At 38.8% G+C, this 23,527-nt stretch overlaps 2 protein-coding genes across 5 annotated transcripts in view; one reads left to right on the top strand and one right to left on the bottom strand.

Moving 5' to 3' along the window:
• TEX49 (testis expressed 49) overlaps nucleotides 1-13,078 on the bottom strand; it is a 41,752-nt gene extending 28,674 nt beyond the window's left edge. For both annotated transcript variants that reach the window (XM_025284071.3, XM_045165456.1), the window contains exon 1: nucleotides 12,897-13,078. In XM_025284071.3, coding sequence (XP_025139856.1) covers nucleotides 12,897-12,930 — 34 coding nt within the window. In that variant the 5' untranslated portion in view covers nucleotides 12,931-13,078. The remainder of the gene's footprint in view (nucleotides 1-12,896) is intronic.
• Nucleotides 13,079-13,140: 62 nt separating this feature from the next.
• The window catches only part of CCNT1 (cyclin T1), a 39,682-nt gene continuing 29,295 nt past the window's right edge, over nucleotides 13,141-23,527 (top strand). For all 3 annotated transcript variants that reach the window (XM_044941697.2, XM_006054562.4, XR_006550585.2), the window contains exons 1-2: nucleotides 13,141-13,546; nucleotides 16,236-16,317. In XM_044941697.2, the coding sequence (XP_044797632.1) occupies nucleotides 13,386-13,546; nucleotides 16,236-16,317 (243 nt within the window). In that variant the 5' untranslated portion in view covers nucleotides 13,141-13,385. The remainder of the gene's footprint in view (nucleotides 13,547-16,235; nucleotides 16,318-23,527) is intronic.

Genomic DNA, 23,527 nt, shown 5'->3' with positions numbered 1-23,527 from the left:
GCTGCACTCAGTGCCCCCAACCCTGCAGCAGGCCACCACTGACCCACCCCTCTGCCAGAGACTCCTGGACACTCACGGGCAAGTCTGGGTCAGTCTCTTGTGGGGTCACTGCTCCTTCCTCCTGGGTCCTGGTGTGCACAAAGTTCTGTTTGTGCCCTCCAAGAATCTGTTTTCCCAGTCCTGTGGAAATTCTGGTGGCTCTACGGTGGGGTTAAAGGCAGCCTCCTCCAAGAGGGCTTATGCCATACCCAGGTCTACTGCACCCAGAGCCGCTGCCCCTGCAGCAGGTCAAAGGCTAACAGAGTTTTGCCAAGAGAACACACTGGTCATAGCAAACACCCTCTTCCAACAACACAAGAGAAGACTCTACACATGGAAATCACCAGATGGTCAATACCAAAATCAGATTGATTATATTCTTTGCAGCCAAAGATGGAGAAGCTCTGTACAGTCAGCAAAAACAAGACTAGGAGCTGACTGTGGCTCAGATCATGAACTTCTTATTGCCAAATTCAGACTTAAATTGAAGAAAGTAGGGAAAATCACTAAACCATTCAGGTATGACCTAAATCAAATCCCTTATGATTGTACAGTGGCAGTAACAAATAGATTCAAGGGATTAGATCTGATAGAGTGCCTGAAAAACTATGGATGGAGGTTCATGACAGTGTACAAGAGGCAGTGATCAAGACCATCCCTAAGAAAAAGAAATGCAAAAAGGCACAGTGGTTGTCTGAGGAGGCCTTACAAATAGCTGAGAAAAGAAAAGAAACGAGAGGCAAAGGAGAAAAGGAAAGATATACCCATGGGAATGCAGAGTTCCAAAGAATAGCAAGGAGAGATAAGAAAGCCTTCCTCAGTGATCAATGTAAAGAACTAGAGGAAAACCATAGAATGGGAAAGACTAGAGATCTCTTCAAGATAATTAGAGATACCAAGGGAACATTTTATGCAAAGATGGGCACAATAAAGGACAGAAATGGTATGGCCCTAACAGAGGCAGAAGATATTAAGAAGAGGTGGCAACAATACACAGAAGAACTGTACAAAAAAGCTCTTCACAACCCAGATAATCACAATGGTGTGATCACTCACCTAGAGCCAGATATCCTGGAATGTGAAGTGAAGTGGGCCTTAGGAAACATCACTATGAACAAAGCTAGTGTAGGTGATGGAATTCCAGTTCAGCTATTTCAAATCCTAAAAGATGATGCTGTGAAAGTTCTGCACTCAATATGCCAGCAAATCTGGAAAACTCAGCAGTGGCCACAGGACTGGAAAAGGTCAGTTTTCATCCCAATCCCAAAGAAAGGCAATGTCAAAGAATGTTCAAACTACTGCACAATTGCACTCATCTCTCACACTAGCAAAGTAATGCTCAAAATTCTCCAAGCCAGGCTTCAACAGCATGTGAATTGTGAACTTCCAGATGTTCAAGCTGGATTTAGAAAAGGCAGAGGAACCAGAGATCAAATTGCCAACATCTGCTGGATCATCAAAAAAGCAAGAGAGTTTCAGAAAAACATCTACTTTTGCTTTATTGACTATGCCAAAGCCTTTGACTGTGTGGATCACAACAAACTGGAAAATTCTTCAAGAGATGGGAATACCAGACCACCTGACCTGCCTCCTGAGAAATCTGTTTGCCGGTCAAGAAGCAACTGCTAGAACCAGATGTGGAACAATGGACTGGTTCCAAACTGAGAAAGGAGTATGTCAAGGCTGTATATTGTCACCCTGCTTGTTTAACTTACATGCAGAGTACATCATGAGAAATGCCGGGCTGGATGAAGCACAAGCTGGAATCAAGATTGCCAGGAGAAATGTCAATAACCTCAGATATGCAGATGACACCACCCTTATGGCAGAAGAACAACTAAAGAGTCTCTTGGTGAACGTGAAAGAGGAGAGTGAAAATGTTGGCTTAAAACTCAACATTCAGAAATCTAAGATCATGGCATCCGGTCCTGTCACTTTATGGCAAACAGATGGGGAAACAATGGAAACAGTGAGAGACTTTATTTTGGGGTGCTTCAAAATCATTAAATTAAAAGATGCTTGCTCCTTGGAAGAAAAGCTATGACCAACCTAGACAGCATATTAAAAAGCTGAGACATTACTCTACCAACAAAGGTCCATCTAGTCAAACCTATGGTTTTTCCAGTAGTCACGTATGGATTTGAGAGTTGGGACTATAGAGAAAGCTGAGCACTGAAGAATTGATGCTTTTGAACTGTGGTGTTGGAGAAGACTCTTGAGAGTCCCTTGGACTGCAAGGAGATCCAACCAGTCCATCCTAAAGGAAATCAGTCCTGAATATTCATTGGAAGGACTGATGCTAAAGCTGAAACTCCAATACTTTGGCCACCTGATGCGAAGAACCGACTCATTGGAAAAGACCTTGATGCTGGGAAAGATTGAAGGCACAAGGAGGAGGGGACAACAGAGGATGAGATGGTTGGATGGCATCACTGAAGCAATGGACATGAGTTTGAGTAGGCTCCAGGAGTTGGTGACAGACAGGGAAGCTCGGCGTGCTGCAGTCTTTGGGGTTCCAAAGAGCTGGACACGACTGAGTGACTGAACTGAACTGAACTGAATGTCCTGAAGAACTACTATGACTGAAACTCCCATTGTCTGAGGAGGCACAGGATTTATGGGTTCACAGTAGGGATGGAATGGCAGTGGACAAAATAACTTCACAAAAATTGATGAACCAAGTGCTTGTTACCCTTTTTCTTGTCCTAGTCTTCTTTATACTGTAAGCTTCAGAAAGCAGTGAGTACAAAGAGTGCTGAAAAAAATGAAGTGAAAGTGTTAGTCGCTCAGTTGTGTCCAACTCTTTGTGATCCCATGAACTGTATAGCCTGCGAGGCTCCTCTGTCCATGGAATTCTCCAGGCAAGAAGAGTGGAGTGGTTTGCCATTCCTTCTCCAGGGGATCTTCCTGACCCAGGGATCAAACCCGGGTCTCTTGTATTGCAGGCAGATTCTTTACTGTGAGCCACCAGGGAAGCCACTGATGTGGGCTCAAATCTTAGTTTTACCACATTCTAGGTGTCTGACTTTGAACTGATTAATTTTAAAAGGGCTATGATATCTACTTCATAGTTAACAGAATTAAATCATGTATGCAAACTTCCTCAGCATGTGTTCTGCATATAATGGGACCTTATATATGTATATAGTGCATTAATAAATCTGAATATGGTACTTTCAATAAGTCTTTAAGTTATTTCAAGACTAATGTGCTGCACCAGTTCATATTGACTTTTGAGAATTACTTGCTAAGTTTTCAGGAATTTTGTGAGCTGGTTGTTAACCTATTATTATTATTGTTGTTGCTAGAATAGATAATCTACATATTATCTAGACTTACAATTGAATAAAATATACTTACTAAAAATAAGGGTGGTGGTTGTTCAGTTGCCCAGTCATGTCTGACTCTTTGCAACTCCATGGATTGCAGCATGCCAGTAGTGAATCCTAAAAATTCATCTTTTCCTATTACATTTTACTATTATCTATGTTCTTGAAGTTATTTACATCTACTGTATTTAGATATTCTGTTGTTTTCATTACTTTTCCTCTTTGCTTTTCAGCTTGGGAAGTTTCTACTGACATATCTTCAAACTCCCTGATTCTTTCCTTGGTCATGTCCAGAGTAGTGATTAGCCCATCAAGGCATTTCTTATTTCTGCTATCGTGCTTTTGATTTCTAGCCTTTTGATTCTTTCTTAAGAGTTTTCATCTCTCTGCTTATATCACTCACTGATTCTTTCATGGTGTCCATTTTTTCCATTAGAGTCCTTAGGATATTAATCAGTTACATTTCCAGTTTCTGCCATATATGAGTCTGATTCTAACGCTTGCTTTATGTGTACATATATATATATATATATATATATATATATATCTCGAATGCCCTGGGCATGGCCAAATACATATTTGTCCAGTTGTCCAATATGTATTTGTATATATGGCCATGCCCCAGGGCATGTGGAATCCTAGTTCTTTGACTAAGTGTTGAGCCTGGGCCCCTCTGCAGTGGAAGCATGGAGCCTAACCACAGGACTGCCAGGGAAATACCCAGACTGTATTTTTTGCATTTTAGCATGCCTTGTAAATTTTTTATAGAAAGTGAGACATGATATATTTGGTAAAAGGAACTGAGGTTCTATGTTTGTCTGGCTGGGAGTTAGGCTATGTTTCCTGTTTGTTAAAGCTGTAGGTGTCAAATTTCCTCTGATGTCCTTATTTCCTCTGATGTCTTTGGGTTTCCCTAGAAATTCCTTCTTAATAGGGTCTGAGTTTATAGTTCTTTTAGACCAAATCACCTGTTAATGTTACAGGAACTCAAATGATGTGTTGGTAAAGGGCGGGGAGGGGAAGTGTCCTGTAGGTCTCATTCTTTTAGTGAGATTGTGTCCCCGTACTCTGACCTTCATAGATGCTTTTTGTCTGTTTTCCCTCTTACATGAAACAAGACAGCTACAGGAGACTGGAGTTAGCTTATTCTCCTTCTCCCACATTGGTCAGGCTCTGTTGAATAGTTTCCTTGAGGGAAGGGCTTTTTTAAGGAGAACTGAATGCTCTAGTATATTTCAAAATGGCTACTTTTCACTCTCCCCATTGGAAGGATGAAAGGATTTTTCTCCTATCTTCATAGTAAGACCTGTAGGGCTCTGAGAGGTAAAACTCATGAAAATGTGGATACCTACTTAGGCTGGGCACTAAGGAGCTTTGTTTCTGGAAATCTTTCAATCAAGTTCATGTTCAGTCTCCAGTAGTTAATCAAGTGTCCTTAAAATATTTACATCAATTACTGGTTCCATGATTTTGCTCCTAGTAAGCCACGATTCTGTGTTCTGCCTGTTCTGATTCTTCTTTTTTTTGTGGTAGAGGTTTGCCCTGTCACCTTGATTCTCTGATGGATCTAAGAAGGGTTACTGATTTTCAGTTTGTTCAACTTTTTTGTTGTGAGAACAGGAGTGATAACTTCTAAGCTCTTTATATGTCATACTGGAAACCAGAATACCTGTCTATTATATCTGTATGGAGGAAATATGATGTGATGGTATGTTCATCTCTTCCCCATTTCATGATCAGTGATGTCACACTGGTAGTTTGAAATTAACTATGGTGAAAGAATTACACTACAGAAATTGGCAAATACTACAGTCAATTTATTTGCTTTGTCAACTGTTTAGACTTAAGGAAGTGATCAAGAAAATGTTAATAATGTACATTAAGTTTAAAAATGTATCATATCTACAGTCATTAAATATTGTCAAAAGCACAAAAAATTGAAATATTTTCCCAGTATTCAAAAACTATTATCCAATTCAGCAAAGATGTTGCTCAAGTCACTGACAAATAAGTGAAGTTCCAACATGTCTCTTTGCTTCACTTTCACCTTATTAATGCATATGAAAATGTCAACCAGCAATCAAAGCTATACAGGCATCCCTCATTTTATTGCCCTTTACTTTTTTGCACTTTGCAGATACTGTGCTTTTTAAAAACTGAAGGTTGGAGTGAGTCTACCAGCATAAACTTTTTTCTAACCACATTTGCTCACTTTGTGTTTCTGTGTCACATTTTGGTAGTTCTCACAATGTTTTAACTTTGTCATTACTATTATTTGTTATAGTGATCTGTGGTCAGTCATCTTTTGTGCTACTGTTGCAAAAAGATTACAACTCACTGAAGGCTCAGATGGTGGTTAGCATTTTTAAACAACAAAATATTTTTTAATTAAGGTATGTATTATTGTTTTTTAGATATAATGCTACTGCACACTTAAGAACCAAAACATTCATGACTCGCTTTATTGCAATATTTGCTTTATCGTGGTGGTCTGAAACCAAGCCCACAATATATCCAAGGTATGCCTGTATTTGTCTGTCAAATGTCACCAAACATTTGGTTCTTGATTCAAGATGTGGGAAAATTCAATGAAAGCATTTCATGAGGATCAGCTGGCTATAAAAAATTTACAATAAAGAAAATTATATATTTTAGTTTTATAAATTGCATGCTATATATCCTATCAGTAAATTTTGTAATAAACTTATGTAAATATACACATCACTCAACTTGGAGCTGGGGATAGTTATGAATAGCACACCATCTTTTGATATTTTTGTTTAGAAACTACATGAATGTGTGGAGAAATTGTTGTAAAAGCAGTAAATGGTAATGTGTGACACGACTGAAATATGACATTCATAAGCACAATGCAAAATAAGATCAAAGCATGAAATATCATCCTATACCCAGAATGAATAGCCTTGTAAGTGTGACAGGAAACAGAGTCCTATTTAAAATGTAAAAAAAAAAAAAGAGGAAAATTTCTCTGGTCTAAGATTTTGTCAGTTGTTCTTTAAGGGCCATGTGTCTGAAAGCTAATGCTATTCTGACAATAAGCATATGTTGAACACCTACCGTGTGCCAAATGGTGTTCTGTTCAGGATGACATTTAAGATCACAGCTAACAGCAACCAGTGAAGAAAAATAAGTAAAGGGAATCCAAACCAGAAAAGAAGAAATTAAACCATCACTGCTTGCAGATGACATGAGAGTATACATAGAAGACCCTAAAGATGCTACCAGAAAACTACTGGAACTCATCAATGAATTTGGTAAAGTTGCAGGTTACAAAATCAATACACAGAAATCTGTTGCATTTCTATACATTAGCAATGAAAGATCAGAAAGAGAAGTTCAAGAAGCAATTCCATTTACCATCACATCAAAAAGAATAGAATCAGTTCAGTTCAGTTGCTCACTCATGTCCGACTCTTTGTGACTCCAAAGACTGCAGCACGCCAAGCTTCCCTGTCCATCACCAACTCCTGGAGCCTACTCAAACTCATGTCTATCACTTCAGTGATGCCATCCAACCATCTCATCCTCTGTTGTCCCCTCCTCCTCCTGCCTTCAATCTTTCCCAGCATCAAGGTTTTTTTTCCAATGAGTTGGTTCTTCGCATCAGGTGGCCAAAGTATTGGAGTTTCAGCATTAGCATCATTCCTTCCAAAGAACACCCAGGACTGATCTCCTTTAGAATGGACTGGTTGGATCTCCTTGCAGTCCAAGGGACTCTCAAGAGTCTTCTCCAACACCACAGTTCAAAAGCATCAATTCTTTGGCGCTCAGCTTTCTTCACAGTCCAACTCTCATATCCATACATGACTACTGGAAAAACCATAGCCTTGACTAGATGGACCTTTGTTGGTAAAATAATGTCTCTGCTTTTTAATATGCTGTTTAGGTTGGTCATAGCTTTTCTTCCAAGGAGCAAGCATCTTTTAATTTCATGACAGCAGTCACCATCTGCAGCGATTTTGAAGCCCCCCAAAATAAAGTCTTTCTCTGTTTCCATTGTTTCCCTATCTATTCGCCATGAAGTGATGGGACTGGATGCCATGATCTTAGTTTTCTGAATGTTGAGTTTTAAGCCAACTTTTTCATTCTCCTCTTTCACTTTCATCAAGAGGCTCTTTAGTTCTTGTTCACTTTCTGCCATAAGGATGGTGTCATCTGCATATGTGAGGTTATTTATATGGAATATTATTGAGCCATAAAAAGGAATGCATTTGAGTCAATTCTAATGAAGTGGATGAACATAGAGCCTATTATAGAGTGAAGTCAGAAAGAGAAAAACAGGTATCGTATACTAATGCATATATATGGAATCTAGAAAAATGGTACTGATGAAATTATTTGCAGGGCAGGAGTAGAGACACAGACATAGTGAACAGACTTATGGACACAGTGTGGCAGGCAGTGGTGGGGGGGTGAGGAGAGGGTGGGAGAGAGGTATGGAGAGAGTAACATGGAAAGTTACATTACCATATGTAAAATAGATAGCCAATGGGAATTTTCTGTATGACTCAGGGAACTCAAACCAGGACTCTGTAACAACCTAGAAGGGTGGTATGGGGAGGAAGATTCAGGAGGGAGGTATACGTATGGCTGACTCACACTGACATTTGGCAGAAACCAACACAATTATGTAATTACCTTAAATTTAAAAATAAACTTAAAATTAAAAAAGGAGAGGATTAAAAACAACAAAAAAAAGATTCCATCACTCAGGATGAGCCTTAGAGAGCATCACTGGCTGCCCTTGGCCTTTGTAAGGCTTAGTAAAATTGGCCTGGTGTAGGGATGGAGAAGCCTTTAGTGGCCAGAGGACTGCCAGAAATTGTGATGAGGAGGCAATGGAGCAGAAGATGCTGAGCTGGGAATGAGGGGAATGGGTTTAAATGATTGACACTGTGGACTCTGGCAAGGAACACTAGACTCTCACTCTCAAAAAAAAAAAAAAAAAGGCAAAAATGTGAGACAGAAGTACTGTACCTGTGCAGAACAAGTTCACGGAACAGAACAGACCAGACCAGACCAATCGTACAGAGGATACTGGGTTATTTATAGATTCTACCTCCTCAGCATGAACACTAGGTCATATTAGCTACATTCTTCCATATACTCTGACAACAGTTTTACAAGGAGCAAGGGAAGGATAATACCATTTGAAATACTGAAAAGAGACTGTTAAACCAGAAGAAACTAAACTATCTTAATGAAATAATTAAACTATTGGATCTAAAATTTTACCAGATTAGATTAACATTTATTTTCTTCTCTATTAATGGGTAGTACAGGTGTGTATGTGTAGAAAAAAATGGAGAATGAGAACACAGGGAATATAGCCAGTATTTTATGATAATTATTAATGGAGTATAACTTTTAAAAGTTGTGAACCACTATATATCTGTAGCTTATATAATATATCAACTATACATCCATATAATATTTTTAATTAAAGTAAAAAATAAATAGGAGCTTTCTTTCAAGGAAAAAAATGTGATACATATATACAATGGAATATTACTCAGCCAAAGGAATAAGGCCATTTTCAGCAACATGATGGACCCAGAGATTGTCATACTGAGTGAAGTAAGACAGAAGGAGAAATATCCTATGACATCCTTTATATATGGAATCTAAAAAGAAATGATACAAATGAACTTACTTACAAAACAGAAAGAGACTCATAGACTTAGAAAATAAGCTTATTGTTGGGGGGGGGAGGGACATTTAGGGAGTTTGGGAAGGTCATGTACACAATACTATATTCAAAATGGATAACCAACAAGGACCTATTGTATAGCACATGGAACTCCACTCAAAGTTTTTGTGCCAGCCTGGATGGGAGAGGGCTTTGGGGGAGAATGGATACATGTATATGTACAGCTGAGTCCCTTCATGGTTCACCTGAATCCACTGCAACACTGTTTATCGGCTTTACCCATATACAAAATAAGAAGTTTAAAGTTAGAAAAAAAATAACAAATATTTTTTTAAAAAAAGATCATACAGCTAGTCAATACATAACTGGCAATTTTTAGAACATTATACTAAATGAAACATTATACTAAGTGAACATTATCCAGTCACAGAAAGACAATCCTGTGAGACTGTCTCATATGACATATATGAAATACCTGTCCACTAATATGAATAAATACCTTTCCACTTATATGAAATATCTAAAGCATTCAAATTCAACAGAAAGCAGAATGGGAGTTGTCAGGGTTAGGGGAGGGGGAACTGGGAAGTTTTTCAATGGATATAGAGTTGTAGTTATGCAAAAAGAAAAATCTGTAGATACCTGCTGCATAACAATGCAGTTGACACTGAACCATAAGTTTTAAAATAACTGGGATTTGAAATCAGGCCTGAATCAAAAAGCTATGTTTAGCAATTATGTAGTCACTGCTGCTTACTTTCAATAATTTTATCTTCAGTCAAAGAACATTTCCTTTCTCTGATTTACACAGGTCCCCCTCTTCCGTATGACAGGGTAGTTAACCATTGGCTAGCATTTGCTTTGCCTGAAGCTGTCAAACACAAGAACTTTTTCTTGGAGGACTGGTACACAGCTATGGTAGCAAATTCAAAATGGAGTCATCAATCCAAGAGATTTAGTGGAGAACCAAACACTGGTCAGAGAAACAGGCAAGAGGGATCTGAGAGAAATAATTTTGGCTGTTTAAAAGACAGAATTCATGATGACATGATTGAAAAGTGCTTTTGCTATTAACAGAAAAAGTCTGCCATGGAAGAAGTTTGAAAGAAAAAATATTTAATGTTATAATTTGAAGTTAAGTATTTTTGAAACCATTTGGTGTCATTTCAGGGGCTCTGAAGAGCTCTGGTACCAGTCCTTTATATCTCAGCACAGAAAAAGAATTCAGCAAGAGACAAAGTGATAGATAAGAAGTGATTTATTAAAATTGAATGCTTGTGAGGCTTATGAGCAGATGGAAAAAAGGATGCCATGCCCCAAGAGCTTACTGGGCTAGTTTTATAATTAAAGGAAAAGTGGGCAGGAAGAGCAGAACTTCGTTGTCTTTGAGTAGACATCACGCTTCCATCATCAGCTTCAGCTCCAGGTTGAGCAGGGGGGTTTTCTTGTCCCTACATGGTCAAGTTAGGTGCACAAATTAATGTTTTTTATGTGTGCAGAGAGCATGTCCTAGGGATCATTAACTTACTGAGCTCACTGGGCAGCATGTGATTCTGATGTCACCATTGTTTTATTATTTTGGGGCATATCTCTTGCTTCTGTTGCATGATTCTGTTGCTAAACAAGCCTGCTTGGTTTTGTGGTTAAGTAAACCTGCTTTCTTAAGTAATTATTAACCTACAAGGATCTCTCATACTACTTCTACTTACAATCCCCTAATGGGATTAACTATTCAATCATCTACTTTATCCTTTTACTCCGTACCTATCATCTTTTCCTCAATTTTTCTGGAGTAAAATGGAGCTAATGGTAGCTCAGATGGTAAAGAATCTGTCTACAATGCAGGAGATCTGAGTTCGAATCCTGGGTCGGGACGATCCCCCAAAAAAGGGAATGCCAATCCATTCCGGTATTCTTGCCTGGAAAATCCCATGGACAAAGGAGCCTGGCAGACTATAGTCCATGGGGTTGCAAAGAGTCAGACAGAACTGAGTGACTAACACTTCAGTCAGTTCAGTTCAGTCGCTCAGTCATGTCCAACTCTTTGCGATCCCATGAATCGCAGCATGCCAGGCCTCCCTGTCCATCAACTCCAGGAGTTCACTGGAGTGTCCTGGAGTGTCCAACTCCAGGAGTTCACTCAAACTCACGTCCATGGAGTTGGTGATGCCATCCAGCCATCTCATCCTGTCATCCCCTTCTCCTCCAGCCCCCAATCCCTCCCAGCATCAGAGTCCTTTCTAATGAGTCAACTCTTCACATGAGGTGGCCAAAGTACTGGAGTTTCAGCTTTAGCATCAATCCTTCCAAAGAACACCCAGGGCTGATCTCCTTTAGAATGGACTGGTTGGATCTCCTTGCAGTCCAAGGGACTCTCAAGAGTCTTCTCCAACACCACAGTTCAAAAGCATTAATTCTTTGGTGCTCAGCTTTCTTCACAGTCCAACTCTCACATCCATACATGACCACAGGAAAAACCATAGCCTTGACTAGATGGACCTTTGTTGGTAAAGTAATATCTCTGCATTTCAATATGCTATCTAGGTTGGTCATAACTTTCCTTCCAAGGAATAAGCATCTTTTAATTTCATGGCTGCAGTCACCATCTGCAATGATTTTGGAGCCCAAAAAAATAAAGTCTGACACTGTTTCCACTGTTTCCCCATCTATTTCCCATGAAGTGATGGGACCAGATGCCATGATCTTAGTTTTCTGAATGTTGAGCTTTAAGCCAACGTTTTCACTCTCCTCTCTCACTTAATGCTATTTATAGGCAGTATATGGCAGAGGAAGGCTTGCAGTAAAAGAAAATACTTCTGAGAATGAAGTAGAATCAAAGTGGGAAAAGCCATGTCTAGAAATGACAAAACTCTAAATATTTTTTATAAAAGACAAAAGGTTCTAATATTACTCAAATATAATCAAGGTGAATTGACTGTTCGAGGAAAACAAGAACAATGAAATTATATTTGATTTTAAAATCTACATTTACAAGTGGTGTAGTGTAGGGCAAACTACCTAATCTCCCAAGCCTCAGTTTATTATAGGTTGTAGTGACCATTTGTTTGACAAACACTCATTTACTAGGGCCAGGACTACAGTAGGTAGGTGCGAAGGACACAAAAAGCATAGACGGTATTGTTCCTACTCTCAACTTCACATAATGCAATAAATATTATGAGGAAACCTACTGAATGTTTTCTATGTGCCCGGTACTACTATAACTGCTTATAACTTATCAAATCACTTAATCCTTTTCAGAAACTAAAACGTATGTACTGCATGCCATTTATAACAGGTACAGAGAAGTTAAGTATCTTGCCTGCTAAGTTGCTTCAGTCGTGTCCGACTCTGTGCGACCCCACAGACGGCAGCCCACCAGGCTCCTGAGTCCCTGGGATTCTCCAGGCAACCCACACTAGGAACAAACAATCCTCAAACTTGGAGTAGGGATATAGCTTGACAGTGGACAGGAATTTAAAAATCTGTGCATGCGCAGGATGGTAGTGGAAGTTTTCCACACGGAAGGAGCAGTTTTAGTTCATCCGGTCATACAGTGGGGTTAAGATAGTACCACTTTTTCGGGTTGTGCCGATTGAATAGTGTAGTTAAGAGTCAGCGATGTGGTAAGCACTAAATTATTAATAAAATGAAATTATTAATTTATTTTATTCCTTTAAATTGGTTCAGCGTGGCGAATCATTAGTGTTTTCGAGGATTTAACTACGCGTTTAAGCTTTTCAAATGGGTAATTTATACTGCTACCAACGAATTCAAGAGCTTCCGGTGGCTGTATGTTACGATATACGATAGGGCTACTCGCTTTGATTACTTTTTTCAGTTTTTGACACTCTTACCCATTTTCTCTGTCAAGTTCTCTATCCGCCTCATTTTGTACAGCCACCACCGTCACAAGCGAAATTCTCCGAGAAACCGCCGCGCGGCGCGAGGGCGGGAGCCCCATCCACCCACAGCCTTTGCCTCGCTCCCTCGCTCAGGGCGCGAAGGCTTAAAATAGTTCTCGCGAGAAGAGACATTTTTTTTTGAAGGCGCGCTCCTAACCCCACCTTGCCTCTCCAGTGTCACATGACTGGCGCCTGCGTCCTAGAACCAAGGTTTTTCTGATCGCCTACTGGCTGTTAACTCGGGGGCAGGCTGACCAGCGGTCCATTCCGGAAGTAGATCCTTTAGCACTTCCTCCCCGGAAGCGTGTCACAACCTAGCCGTCCGGCCTTTGCGGAAGTTCGTCACGTCGCAGTTGCCCCCGCACAGCGGATGTGTGTCGCCGCTTAGGTGACGCTGAGAAGTGCTTGCAGCCGTCGCCGCTGCCTTCTGGTTGAAGCACTATGGAGGGAGAGAGGAAGAACAACAATAAACGGTGGTATTTTACTCGAGAACAACTGGAAAATAGCCCGTCTCGTCGTTTTGGCTTGGATCCAGATAAAGAACTTTCTAATCGCCAGCAGGCGGCCAATCTGCTCCAGGACATGGGCCAACGTCTCAACGTGTATCCTTGCGGCCTAGGCCTTCGGCCTTGGAGTCAGTCCCGCCCTGCTCTGCTTCCAGTCTTCAAGGTCTGTTAGACGAGAAGAGGGTGGGCAGAGACTGGGTGTCTAGTTAGGAGAGCCTACGATGGGCAAAAGTTAAGTGTTCGCGAGAGGGAAGCGAGGCGGAGTTAATTTCCCGCTCGCTCACCCGTGCCACCAGCCTTGGTGGGAATGCGTTTCCTTCCCACTTTGTATTTTAAAGTAGTAGTAGTCCCATTTCGGTGTGTTGTGATCTTCTGTTCTGGTGACTTTGAGATTCTGCTTTTCTGTTATGCCCAAAGTGCCTAGTGGAGGTTTCACTGTTGATGGCTGCCTTCTTAAACTTACTGTGTAAAGAGAGTTTTGAGAAATTTCAGTGCCTGAAGGTCTTATTAAAAGGGTGGCCTAGAATTAATACCCCAGCTTTGGCTTAAAATCCATTCCTTCCCCTTACTGGTTGTTTAAGACTGGTTTATAAAATGAGATGATACCTCTTGAATTTGATTTCTATGCCCAGCAAAATATTTGGCACTTATATGTTCAAAAAGTAGTTACTGTTACGAGTTTTACAGTATTTCAGAGGAAGGAACGATGTCAGTTTAGTTTGTAGGCAGGTAGACTTACAGATCTAATGTTCTGAAAAATCTTTTATGAAATTCTGGGGTTTTAAGTTACTCAAAATGTTAATGTATATTCGTTTTCTCATATTTAAACGATTTAGTGGGATTTTTTTCCCCCTTTAAGTGTTTTGGTCAGAAAGCCTACTCATTTTGTAGCACAGAAAGCTGTAGTTTTGAAGTTCTTTCCACTTAGGAAGTAAAAATTTGTTTTTGGGTGCAACTTCCATTTAAATGTGTTGCTGGCTGTATGTTTAAGGTTGTCCGCACTTGAAAAAAGGTGTCTTTGGGGCAATGTAAGGGTGAGGAGTGGGAGGTACAAACTACTGGGTGTGAGGTAGACTACAAGGATGTATTTTACAACAAGAGGAATATAGCCAATATTCTGTAGAAATTGGAAATGAACATAATCTTTAAAAATTGTGTTAAAAATTAAAATAGAAATTTTTCTTTTCAGTGAATATCAAATAATTCATTAAATACCAAGGTGTTTCTGGTCCCAGGGATCACCTTATGAGAAGGTTTGGTTGCCAGAGGGAAGTAGAACTGAAAAGTTAATTGCTGGAGCTTAGAAGATGAGGAGATTAGTGGAAACATACCTAGGAGGAAATCAGTCCTGAATGTTCGTTAGAAGGACTGGTGCTGAAGCTGAAGCTCCAATACTTTGGTCACCTGATGAGAAGAACTGACTCATTTGAAAAGACCCTGATGCTGGGAAAGATTGAAGGCAGGAGGAGAAGGGGACGACAGAGGATGAGATGGCTGGATGGCATCACTGACTCAGTGGACATGAGTGTGAGCGAGCTCCGGGAGATGGTAAAAGGGAAGCCTGGTGACACAACTGAAGAGCAACCTAGGGGGCAGATCAGGGAGGGCTTGAGAAGATGAGATAAGCAGAAGCATACCTAGAGGACAGATCAGGCAGGGTGTTGTAAATCAGTGTGAAGAGGGATTCTGTGCTAATGGATCACCTTGGCAGGATTTTCAGTAGACAGGTGACAGGTTTAGGTCTTAAATAGTTTTGTTTGTAGTCCTTCTGGATCCACACATATTGAGACCTTGTTTATTAATTCAGCAAGTTTATAGTGAATACCTGTTTCATAGAAGGCATTGTGTTAAGTGTCAGTAGTTTGATGAAAACAGATTTGCTTTTTAATTCTGAGAGGCAAGTATGATATCCTTTTTTAAAATTGAAGAACTACAATTATTGATTTCCAACATTGTGTTAGTTTCTGGTGTACAGCAAAGTGATTTAGTTATACGTATATATAAATATCCTTTTCCATTATGGTTTTCTACAGGATATTGAATATAGTTCCCTATGCTGTTATCTGTTTGGTTTTATATATATATATATATATATATATATATATATATAGTTGTTTGTATACTAATGCCAGGCTCCTAATTTATTCTCTCCTGCCCTCTTCTTTGCTAACTATAGTTTGTTTTCTATGTCTGTGAGTCTGTTTCATAAATAAGTTCATTTGTGTCATTTTAGGTTCCACATAAAAGTGCTATCATATGGTATTTGTCTTTCTCTTTCTGACTTCACTAAGTATGATAATCTCTAGGTCCATCCATGTGGCTACAAAGGGCATTATTTCTTTCTTTTTTATGGCTGAGTAATACTCCATTGTGTATATGCACCACATCTTCTTTATCCATTCATCTGTCCATGGACCTTTAGGTTGTTTCCACGCCTTGGCTTTTGTAAATAGTGCTGCTGTGAACATTAGGGTGCATGTATCTTTTTGAATTGGAAGAATTTTCTATGAATATATGCCTAGGAGTGGGATTGCTTGATCATATGGCAACTCTGTGTTTAGTTTTTTTGAGGAACCTCCATACTGTTTTTCATAGTGGCAGCATCAGTTTACATTCCCACCAATAGGGTAGAGAACTCCCTTTCTCCACACCCCAAAGAGGTAAGTATGATTTTCATTTAAGAGCGTCTACTGTGCTTGGCTGCATGGTCCTTTTGGGGGCATATAGAAATTGTATTTTGGGGGATTGTACTGTCTGTTTTGGGACCTTAACTTGAACGTTTTAGCTCACAATTGACTATCAACACTGCTATAGTGTACATGCATCGATTCTACATGATTCAGTCCTTTACACAGTTCCATCGAAATGTAAGTATAATTTTTTATATGGTATAATTCTTTTGTGATTAATTTCAACTTCATCTTTCTTTTGTGGTTGATCTTTGCTGCTCAACTGGGGTTTGAAGTTTAGAATTTAGTATTGATCGCTTTCATTATAATCACACTGCTATTCTGAATCCAGCCTTCTAGTTTTCCTGTTTAGTGTCTAGCTACTTGTTTAGCTTTAGTGCATTCTTAGAGTAGGTGGATTCTCTAATAGATCATTGAACACTTAGAGTTAACATTTTTGGTTTGGGAGAGTAGTGTTAAAGGGGAAACTAACTTAAGTGTAACTTTTGAACTGGTTAATAATATGGGCACAGGAAAACAAGTGAATGTTAGTCATTTACATTTTCTAAAAATCTTTGAAAAGAGTCCAATCAGTGTCTGGTTGGAAGGGGAAGGTACATTATGTGATGACTGGGTGATGACTTTTAAGAGGAGAAAAATAAAATAATAGTAATAAAGGGATTTTTTTTTTCTGGACAGAATTGTAAATAATGCTATTTTCAGTTTTGCTACCTGAAATGGTCCTATTTAACATTATTGTAAATGACTTGGAAGCAAGTGCATAGTGATATTCCAATTGCAGGTAAGAATATATTTGTTTAATAAAATCACAAGATAATAGGGCTGAACTTGATGAATACTTCATGTGGATTTATGAGTCAAATATTTCATTTTTTTTTTAAGAAAAGGTTATGTTCTGAGGTAAGGTGTTTCAGACTACCCTTAGGATAATAGGGTTTGAATTCTCTTTTTTATGCCATAGGAAAAGAAATTGAAAAGCAAGATATTAGTGGACTCATTATTGGGAATAATTGTACAGGAAACCCTTGAGATTTGTGGATTAAATATTCCCAATTTTTGCAGATTGTTCGGTCATTTTGGCTGTTTCCTATCTTTAACCCCTCTACCTCCTCTGATTGCCAGGAACACATTCTTCTTAAGAGAGAGAAGCATTTATTGAGGCTGTCTGATAGCTCTAGAAGAGAAAGTAGTGGATAAAAAATGGTATTTGAAGAGGAAGTCTGTTGCTGTCTTGCCCATTCTAAAAGTTTTCTACATTTCTTTTATTATGGTAAAGATTTGAAATCCACGGTGAAATACATCTCACATCAATTTGTCCACTCTATGCATGTGTGTGTATTTATATGTGTGCGTGTGTGTGTGTGTGTATGTATGGGCTTCCCTGATGGCTCAGTGGTAAGGAATCCACCTGCCAATGCAGGAGATGCAGTTTCAGTCCCTGGGTCAGGAAGATCCCTGGAGAAGGAAATGGCAACCCATTCCAGTATTCTTGCCTGGGAAATCTCACGGACAGAGGAGCCTGGCTGGCTACAGTCCATGGGGTCAGGAAAGAATCGGACACTACTCAGTGACTAAACAGCAATGTGTGTGGGTGTGTTTCTCTTGCTTTACCTTTTAAATTACATCTTGTCTTATTTTCTATTTATTTATCTTAGCAAGGACGGAGACTCACTTTTTTGTGTATCCTCTAAAGCACCTTCAGTAAACTTAATGAATGAATGATCTGGTAATTATCCAATATAGAGATATTTTTTTGGATTTCAGTACCTTTTCGAGAATCCAGTGATTCTCTTAATTTGGGGTTATTGATCCTCTTTAGAGAACTGATTTAGGAACATTCTGGAATTAATGGATGAAACATATGACTCCTGTAGGATGTTAATTCTAAGGGTTTAGCTGTGGTAAGTCCAAATTCAAATTTAAGGGGATTTAGTACATTGTGGCATTGATATATAGTATATCCTGTGAAGTGCTCATACATTTTTCTTGTTAATTTTTTCTTATTACAAAGGTAATAAATGCTTGTGGTAAAAATTAATACAAGCATGTGTAATGTAGAAAGTAAAAGCTCATCTGTAATCCCTTCAAAAGTAACTTTTGATAAACATTTCGACAGTAGTGTCTCAGGCCTTTTTTTGTGCCTGTAGTACCAGCATTTATGTATTTCTATAAAAATCACTTGTTACTATACTACTCTTATGCAATTGCCTTTTATCACTTAACAGTATTTATGTACTGGGCATTTTCTTGTTATTTTAAATGGCCACATAGTATTTGAGTAGTTCCTATAATTTATTTTACCAGCTTTTGATTGGTGGATGTTTGGGTGGTTTATAGTTTATTGTATTATAAATAATTTATATAAAATAGTCCGGTACACATGACTGTTCTATAAGTTCCTATAGATGGAATTGTGTCCAAGGGTCTGCATTTAAAAGATTTTTGTTGTGTCTGTTTGCTCTACTGAAGGATTATATCAGCATACATTGTTTCCAGCACTGTGGAAGACTGTTCTTTTCTCTCCATCCTCACTAATAACAAATACTCATTATTTCAGGAAATATTATTTGTCAAGTACAGAAGGGATAGAGTGGTGAGCAAGATAGTGGGAGTCCTATTTTCTGAATTTACATTTCTTCAGTTAGTGAAGTTGAACTTCTTATGCCTGTTGGTCATTGTTCTTCTTGTGAAATTGAAGAATTGACTTAAAAATTCTAGTGAGGTGGATGAAACTGGAGCCTATTATACAGAGTGAAGTAAGCCAGAAAGAAAAACACCAATACAGTATACTAACGCGTATATATGGAATTTAGAAAGATGGTAACAATGAGCCTGTATACAAGATAACAAAAGAGACACTGATATATAGAACAGTCTTTTGGACTCTGTGGGAGAGGGAGAGGGTGGGATGATTTGGGAGAATGGCATTGAAACATGTATAATATATATGAAACGAGTCGCCAGTCCAGGTTCGATGCACAATACTGGATGCTTGGGGCTGGTGCACTGGGACGACCCAGAGGGATGGTACGGGGAGGGAGGAGGGAGGAGGGTTCAGGAGAAAAAAAAAATTTTTTTCTGTTGATTCTTTATGCCCCTATTTTATTTTGATTTTTTCATCTATCACAGCTATGTGCCATGTGCCGTGAATACTTTTCTTGTTTTGTTGTAACTCTTTTATAGTGTTTCGGAGCCTAAAGCTCTTGCCTTTTTAAAAAAAAATTTAAAAATCTTTATTGAGGTATAACATAAAGCATGGGCTTCCCTGGTGGCTCAGTAAAGAATCCACCTGCCAATGCAGGAGATGTGGGTTCAATCCCTGGGGCAGGAAGATCCCCTGGAGAAGGAAATGTCAACCCACTCCAGTATTCTTGCCTGGAAAATCCCATGGACAGAGGAGCTTGGCAGGCTATAGTCCATGGGGTCACACAAGAGTCAGACAGGACTTAGCAACTGAACAACAATAGCAGCAACATAAAGCACTCAAGTCTGAGGTGCAGCACAGTTGTTTTTTGCATTTTATTTATACATAACCTCCACCCAGAACAAGATACAGTGTATTTCTAATACCTTTGAAGAGAACTTACCTTTTGATTGCATACATTGTATTCCTTTAGTGGACAGGATTAAATGACTGGTTTATTTTTACTTAAATCCTGGCATTGCATTCTTTCTTTGAGAAGAAATTAAGCCTTACTATAGTCCATGGGGTTGTAAAGAGTTGGACATGACTGAGCGACTGAACTGAACTGAATTGAATTTCTATATATACTATTTTAAATGTTTTCAAGTGGGGGAATGTAAAAGTAAAGGTGAGCAACTTGATGTGTGTGTATTTATGTTGCATTTTCTAACATTTGATTCACAGGTGTTGTGATAGCTGACAAATTTGGGTGTATATTACTCTCATTAACTGACTCTTAAAAGGTCAAGTTTAGTATTTCAAATCCTGATGCTGTGAAAGTGCTGCACTCAATATGTCAGCAAATTTGGAACACTCAGCAGTGGCCACAGGACTGGAAAAGGTCAGTTTTCATTCCAATCCCAAAGAAAGGCAGTGCCAAAGAATGCTCAAACTCCTGCACAATTGCACTCATCTCAAATGCTAGTAAAGTAATGCTCAGAATTCTCCAAACCAGGCTTCAGCAATACGTGAACCATGAACTTCCAGATGTTCAAGTTGGTTTTAGAAAAGGCAGAGGAACCAGAGATCAAATTGCCAACATCCGCTGGATCATCGAAAAAGCAAGAGAGTTCCAGAAAAACATCTACTTCTGATTTACTGACTATTCCAAAGCCTTTGACTGTGTGGATCACAATAAACTGTGGAAAATTCTGAGAGAGATGGGAATACCAGACCACCTGACCTGCCTCTTGAGAAACCTGTATGCAGGCCAGGAAGCAACAGTTAGAACTGGACATGGAACAACAGACTGGTTCCAAATAGGAAAAGGAATATGTCAAGGCTGTATATTGTCACCCTGCTTATTTAACTTATATGCAGAGTACATCATGAGAAATGCTAGGCTGGAGGAAGCACAAGCTGGAATCAAGATTGCCGGGAGAAATATCAATAACCTCAGATATGCAGATGACACTACCCTTATGGCAGAAAGTGAAGAAGAACTCAAGAGCCTCTTGATGAAAGTGAAAGAGGAGAGTGAAAAAGTTGGCGTAAAACTCAACATTCAGAAAATGAAGATCATGGCATCTGGTCCCATCACTTCATGGCAAATAGATGGGGGAACAGTAGCTGACTTTATTTTTTTAGACATCCGGTCTCATCATTTCATGGCAAATAGATGGGGAAACAGTGGAAACAGTGGCTGACTTTATATTTTTGGGCTCCAAAATCACTGCAGATGGTGATTGCAGCCATGAAATTGAAAGACGCTTACTCCTTGGAAGGAAATACGCTGTCCAGCCTAGACAGCATATTAAAAAGCAGAGACATTACTTTGCCAACAAAGGTCCGTCTAGTCAAGGCTATACTTTTTCCAGTAGTCATGTATGGGTGTGAGAGTTGGACTGTAAAGAAAGCTGAGCGCAGAAGAATTGATACTTTTGAACTGTGGTGTTGGAGAAGACTCTTGAGAGTCCCTTGGACTGCAAGGAGATCCAGCCAGTCCATCCTAAAGGAAATCAGTCCTAAATATTCATTGGAAGGACTGATGTTGAAGCTGAAACTCCAATATTTTGGCCATCTGATGCAAAGATCTGACTCATTTGAAAAGACCCTGATGTTGGAAACAATTGAAGGCAGGAGGAGAAGGGGACAACGGGATGAGATGGTTGGATGCCATCACCGACTCAATGGACATGAGTTTGGGTAAACTCCGGGAATTGGTGATGGACAGGGAGGCCTGGCGTGCTGTGGTTCATGGGGTTGCAAAGAGTTGGACACGACTGAGGGACTGAACTGAACTGAGTGGTTAAGAGGATGATCTCTTGAGTCAGGCACATCTCAATTTGGATCCTTGCTGCACTGCCTACAGCTCTTTGGCCTTGGGCAAGTTACCTTGGGCCTCAGTTTTCTCATCTCTTTGGAGTCAAAAATGCTGCCTACCTCATAGGATATAGGTGAATAAATTTGCAGAATGCCTGCACATAGCAAGTATTAGCTGGCATTATTACTGTTTATAATATGGAAAAAATCTTACACTCTTAACTTGGCATAAGAATTCCTTTTGAAACTACTTTTGATAGGAAAATACTTTGATAAACTAGCTTGGTGTATGATTGCGTGAGGAGCAATGAGTATATGGTTGATTGCACAAAAATTAGGTTGAAATTTATCTGTTGCAGTCTTTCACTTAACTGAGATAGTGCCTTGTTAGACATTGTTTTTATTATATATATACATAAGTATATGTTAGATTCTTTCAAGTGTATTTTTAGATCCTTGAAGGCAAAGTTGTAGGCATAATATCTTAGTATTGCCTTTTTTTTTTTTTTTTAGTATTGCCTTTGAGTTACCTTTTTCCTTTTCCCCTTTGTCCAATCAGTTATAAAGTCCTATTAATTAATATAATGGTACTGTTCTGTTTTTCTCACCCTATAAATATGTATTTTTATCATAAAATTAAAGAGGACAAATTAAAGGAGGTAATTATTTCTCTGTAACTCTGATCTTCAGAGATAATCCTATTAACCTTTTGGCGTATATTTCCACTAGAATTTTTTTCTCTTCGTGCAGTTTCATATATATATATATATATATATATATATTTACTGAAAACCTATTCATTTTTCCAAGGTGAAAACTGCATCTCTTTTTTACTTTATTTCTACTGCTAGTGCCTATTCTAAACTTTGTTTCTTAGTGCTTGTATTAGTAAAATTTTCTCTTAGAAAAAGTAACTTAATGTATCTATCTTTTTTCCTTTTAGTCCCATCTACCACTGGATTAATCTTTATAATTATTTCTTAAACTCTACATTTTTCCCCCAAAATGTTTAATGTCACTCTCTTCTTAAAAATCTTTTGTGACCTATATCCTTTTATTTATATCCTTTACTCAATGTACTGTTCAAAATGTGCTTGATGCCCTAATTTCTCATGTCTTTGTTCACACCCCTTTTCCTCTGGTTTTTCTTTGTTTTAAGGTCTAGTAGAATATTTGTAGCAAGCTCCATATACAACTGCAACAGATATAAAGGAAGAGGATTATTATTCTGAATTGAATTTGTAGAGAAAAATCTTTTCACAAAGTAATACAAATAAATATTAGAATTCTTATCAGTTATACTCAGTAAATAAATATTTCACTTCTATAAAATTATTTATTGTTTTCTTTAACTTCTGGTGAATTCTGTCTAGTTCATGCCATTGCCGTGTTTGATTCACTGACATATTCTTGTTAAGATTCTAGAGAAGTTCCGCTTCCTGAGATTTCCCAAATCACCAGGGTATGTTTATGTCCTGTTCCAGTTTCTTTTTTAGCATCTGAGTTTTCTGTCTTCTTGTGTATTGGCTTGACTTTTTTTTTGGCCTCACAGCATGGCTTGTGGGATCTTAGTTCCCCAAACAGGGATTGAACCTGGGGTCCCAGCAGTGAGAGCACTAATTAAAGTTTTGTGCTCTTCTCCATATGTAAGTATAATTGAGATAATATGCATACGATAGAATTCCTTCTTTTGATGTACAATTCACTGGTTCTTGGTATATTCAGAGGTCAGCAACCATCACCATGATCTAATTTCAGAACATGTACATCACCCCAGAAAGAAACCCCTCATACTTCAGCAGTCACTTCCATTTCTCTTTTCCCAGCCCCTGGCAACACTTGCTGATTCTGGACATTTCAATTTACTCCTTGTTTTGCCGAGAGTTTTACTTTCGTTTTAGGTTTGAAGAATTCGTTAACAAAAGAAACCACTCTTTACCA

This window comes from Bubalus bubalis, chromosome 4 (assembly GCF_019923935.1).
Source record: "Bubalus bubalis isolate 160015118507 breed Murrah chromosome 4, NDDB_SH_1, whole genome shotgun sequence".
Lineage (NCBI taxonomy): Eukaryota > Metazoa > Chordata > Mammalia > Artiodactyla > Bovidae > Bubalus > Bubalus bubalis.
The sequence above is the reverse complement of the archived record's forward strand: the minus strand, read 5'-3'. Positions and strand labels throughout refer to the sequence as shown.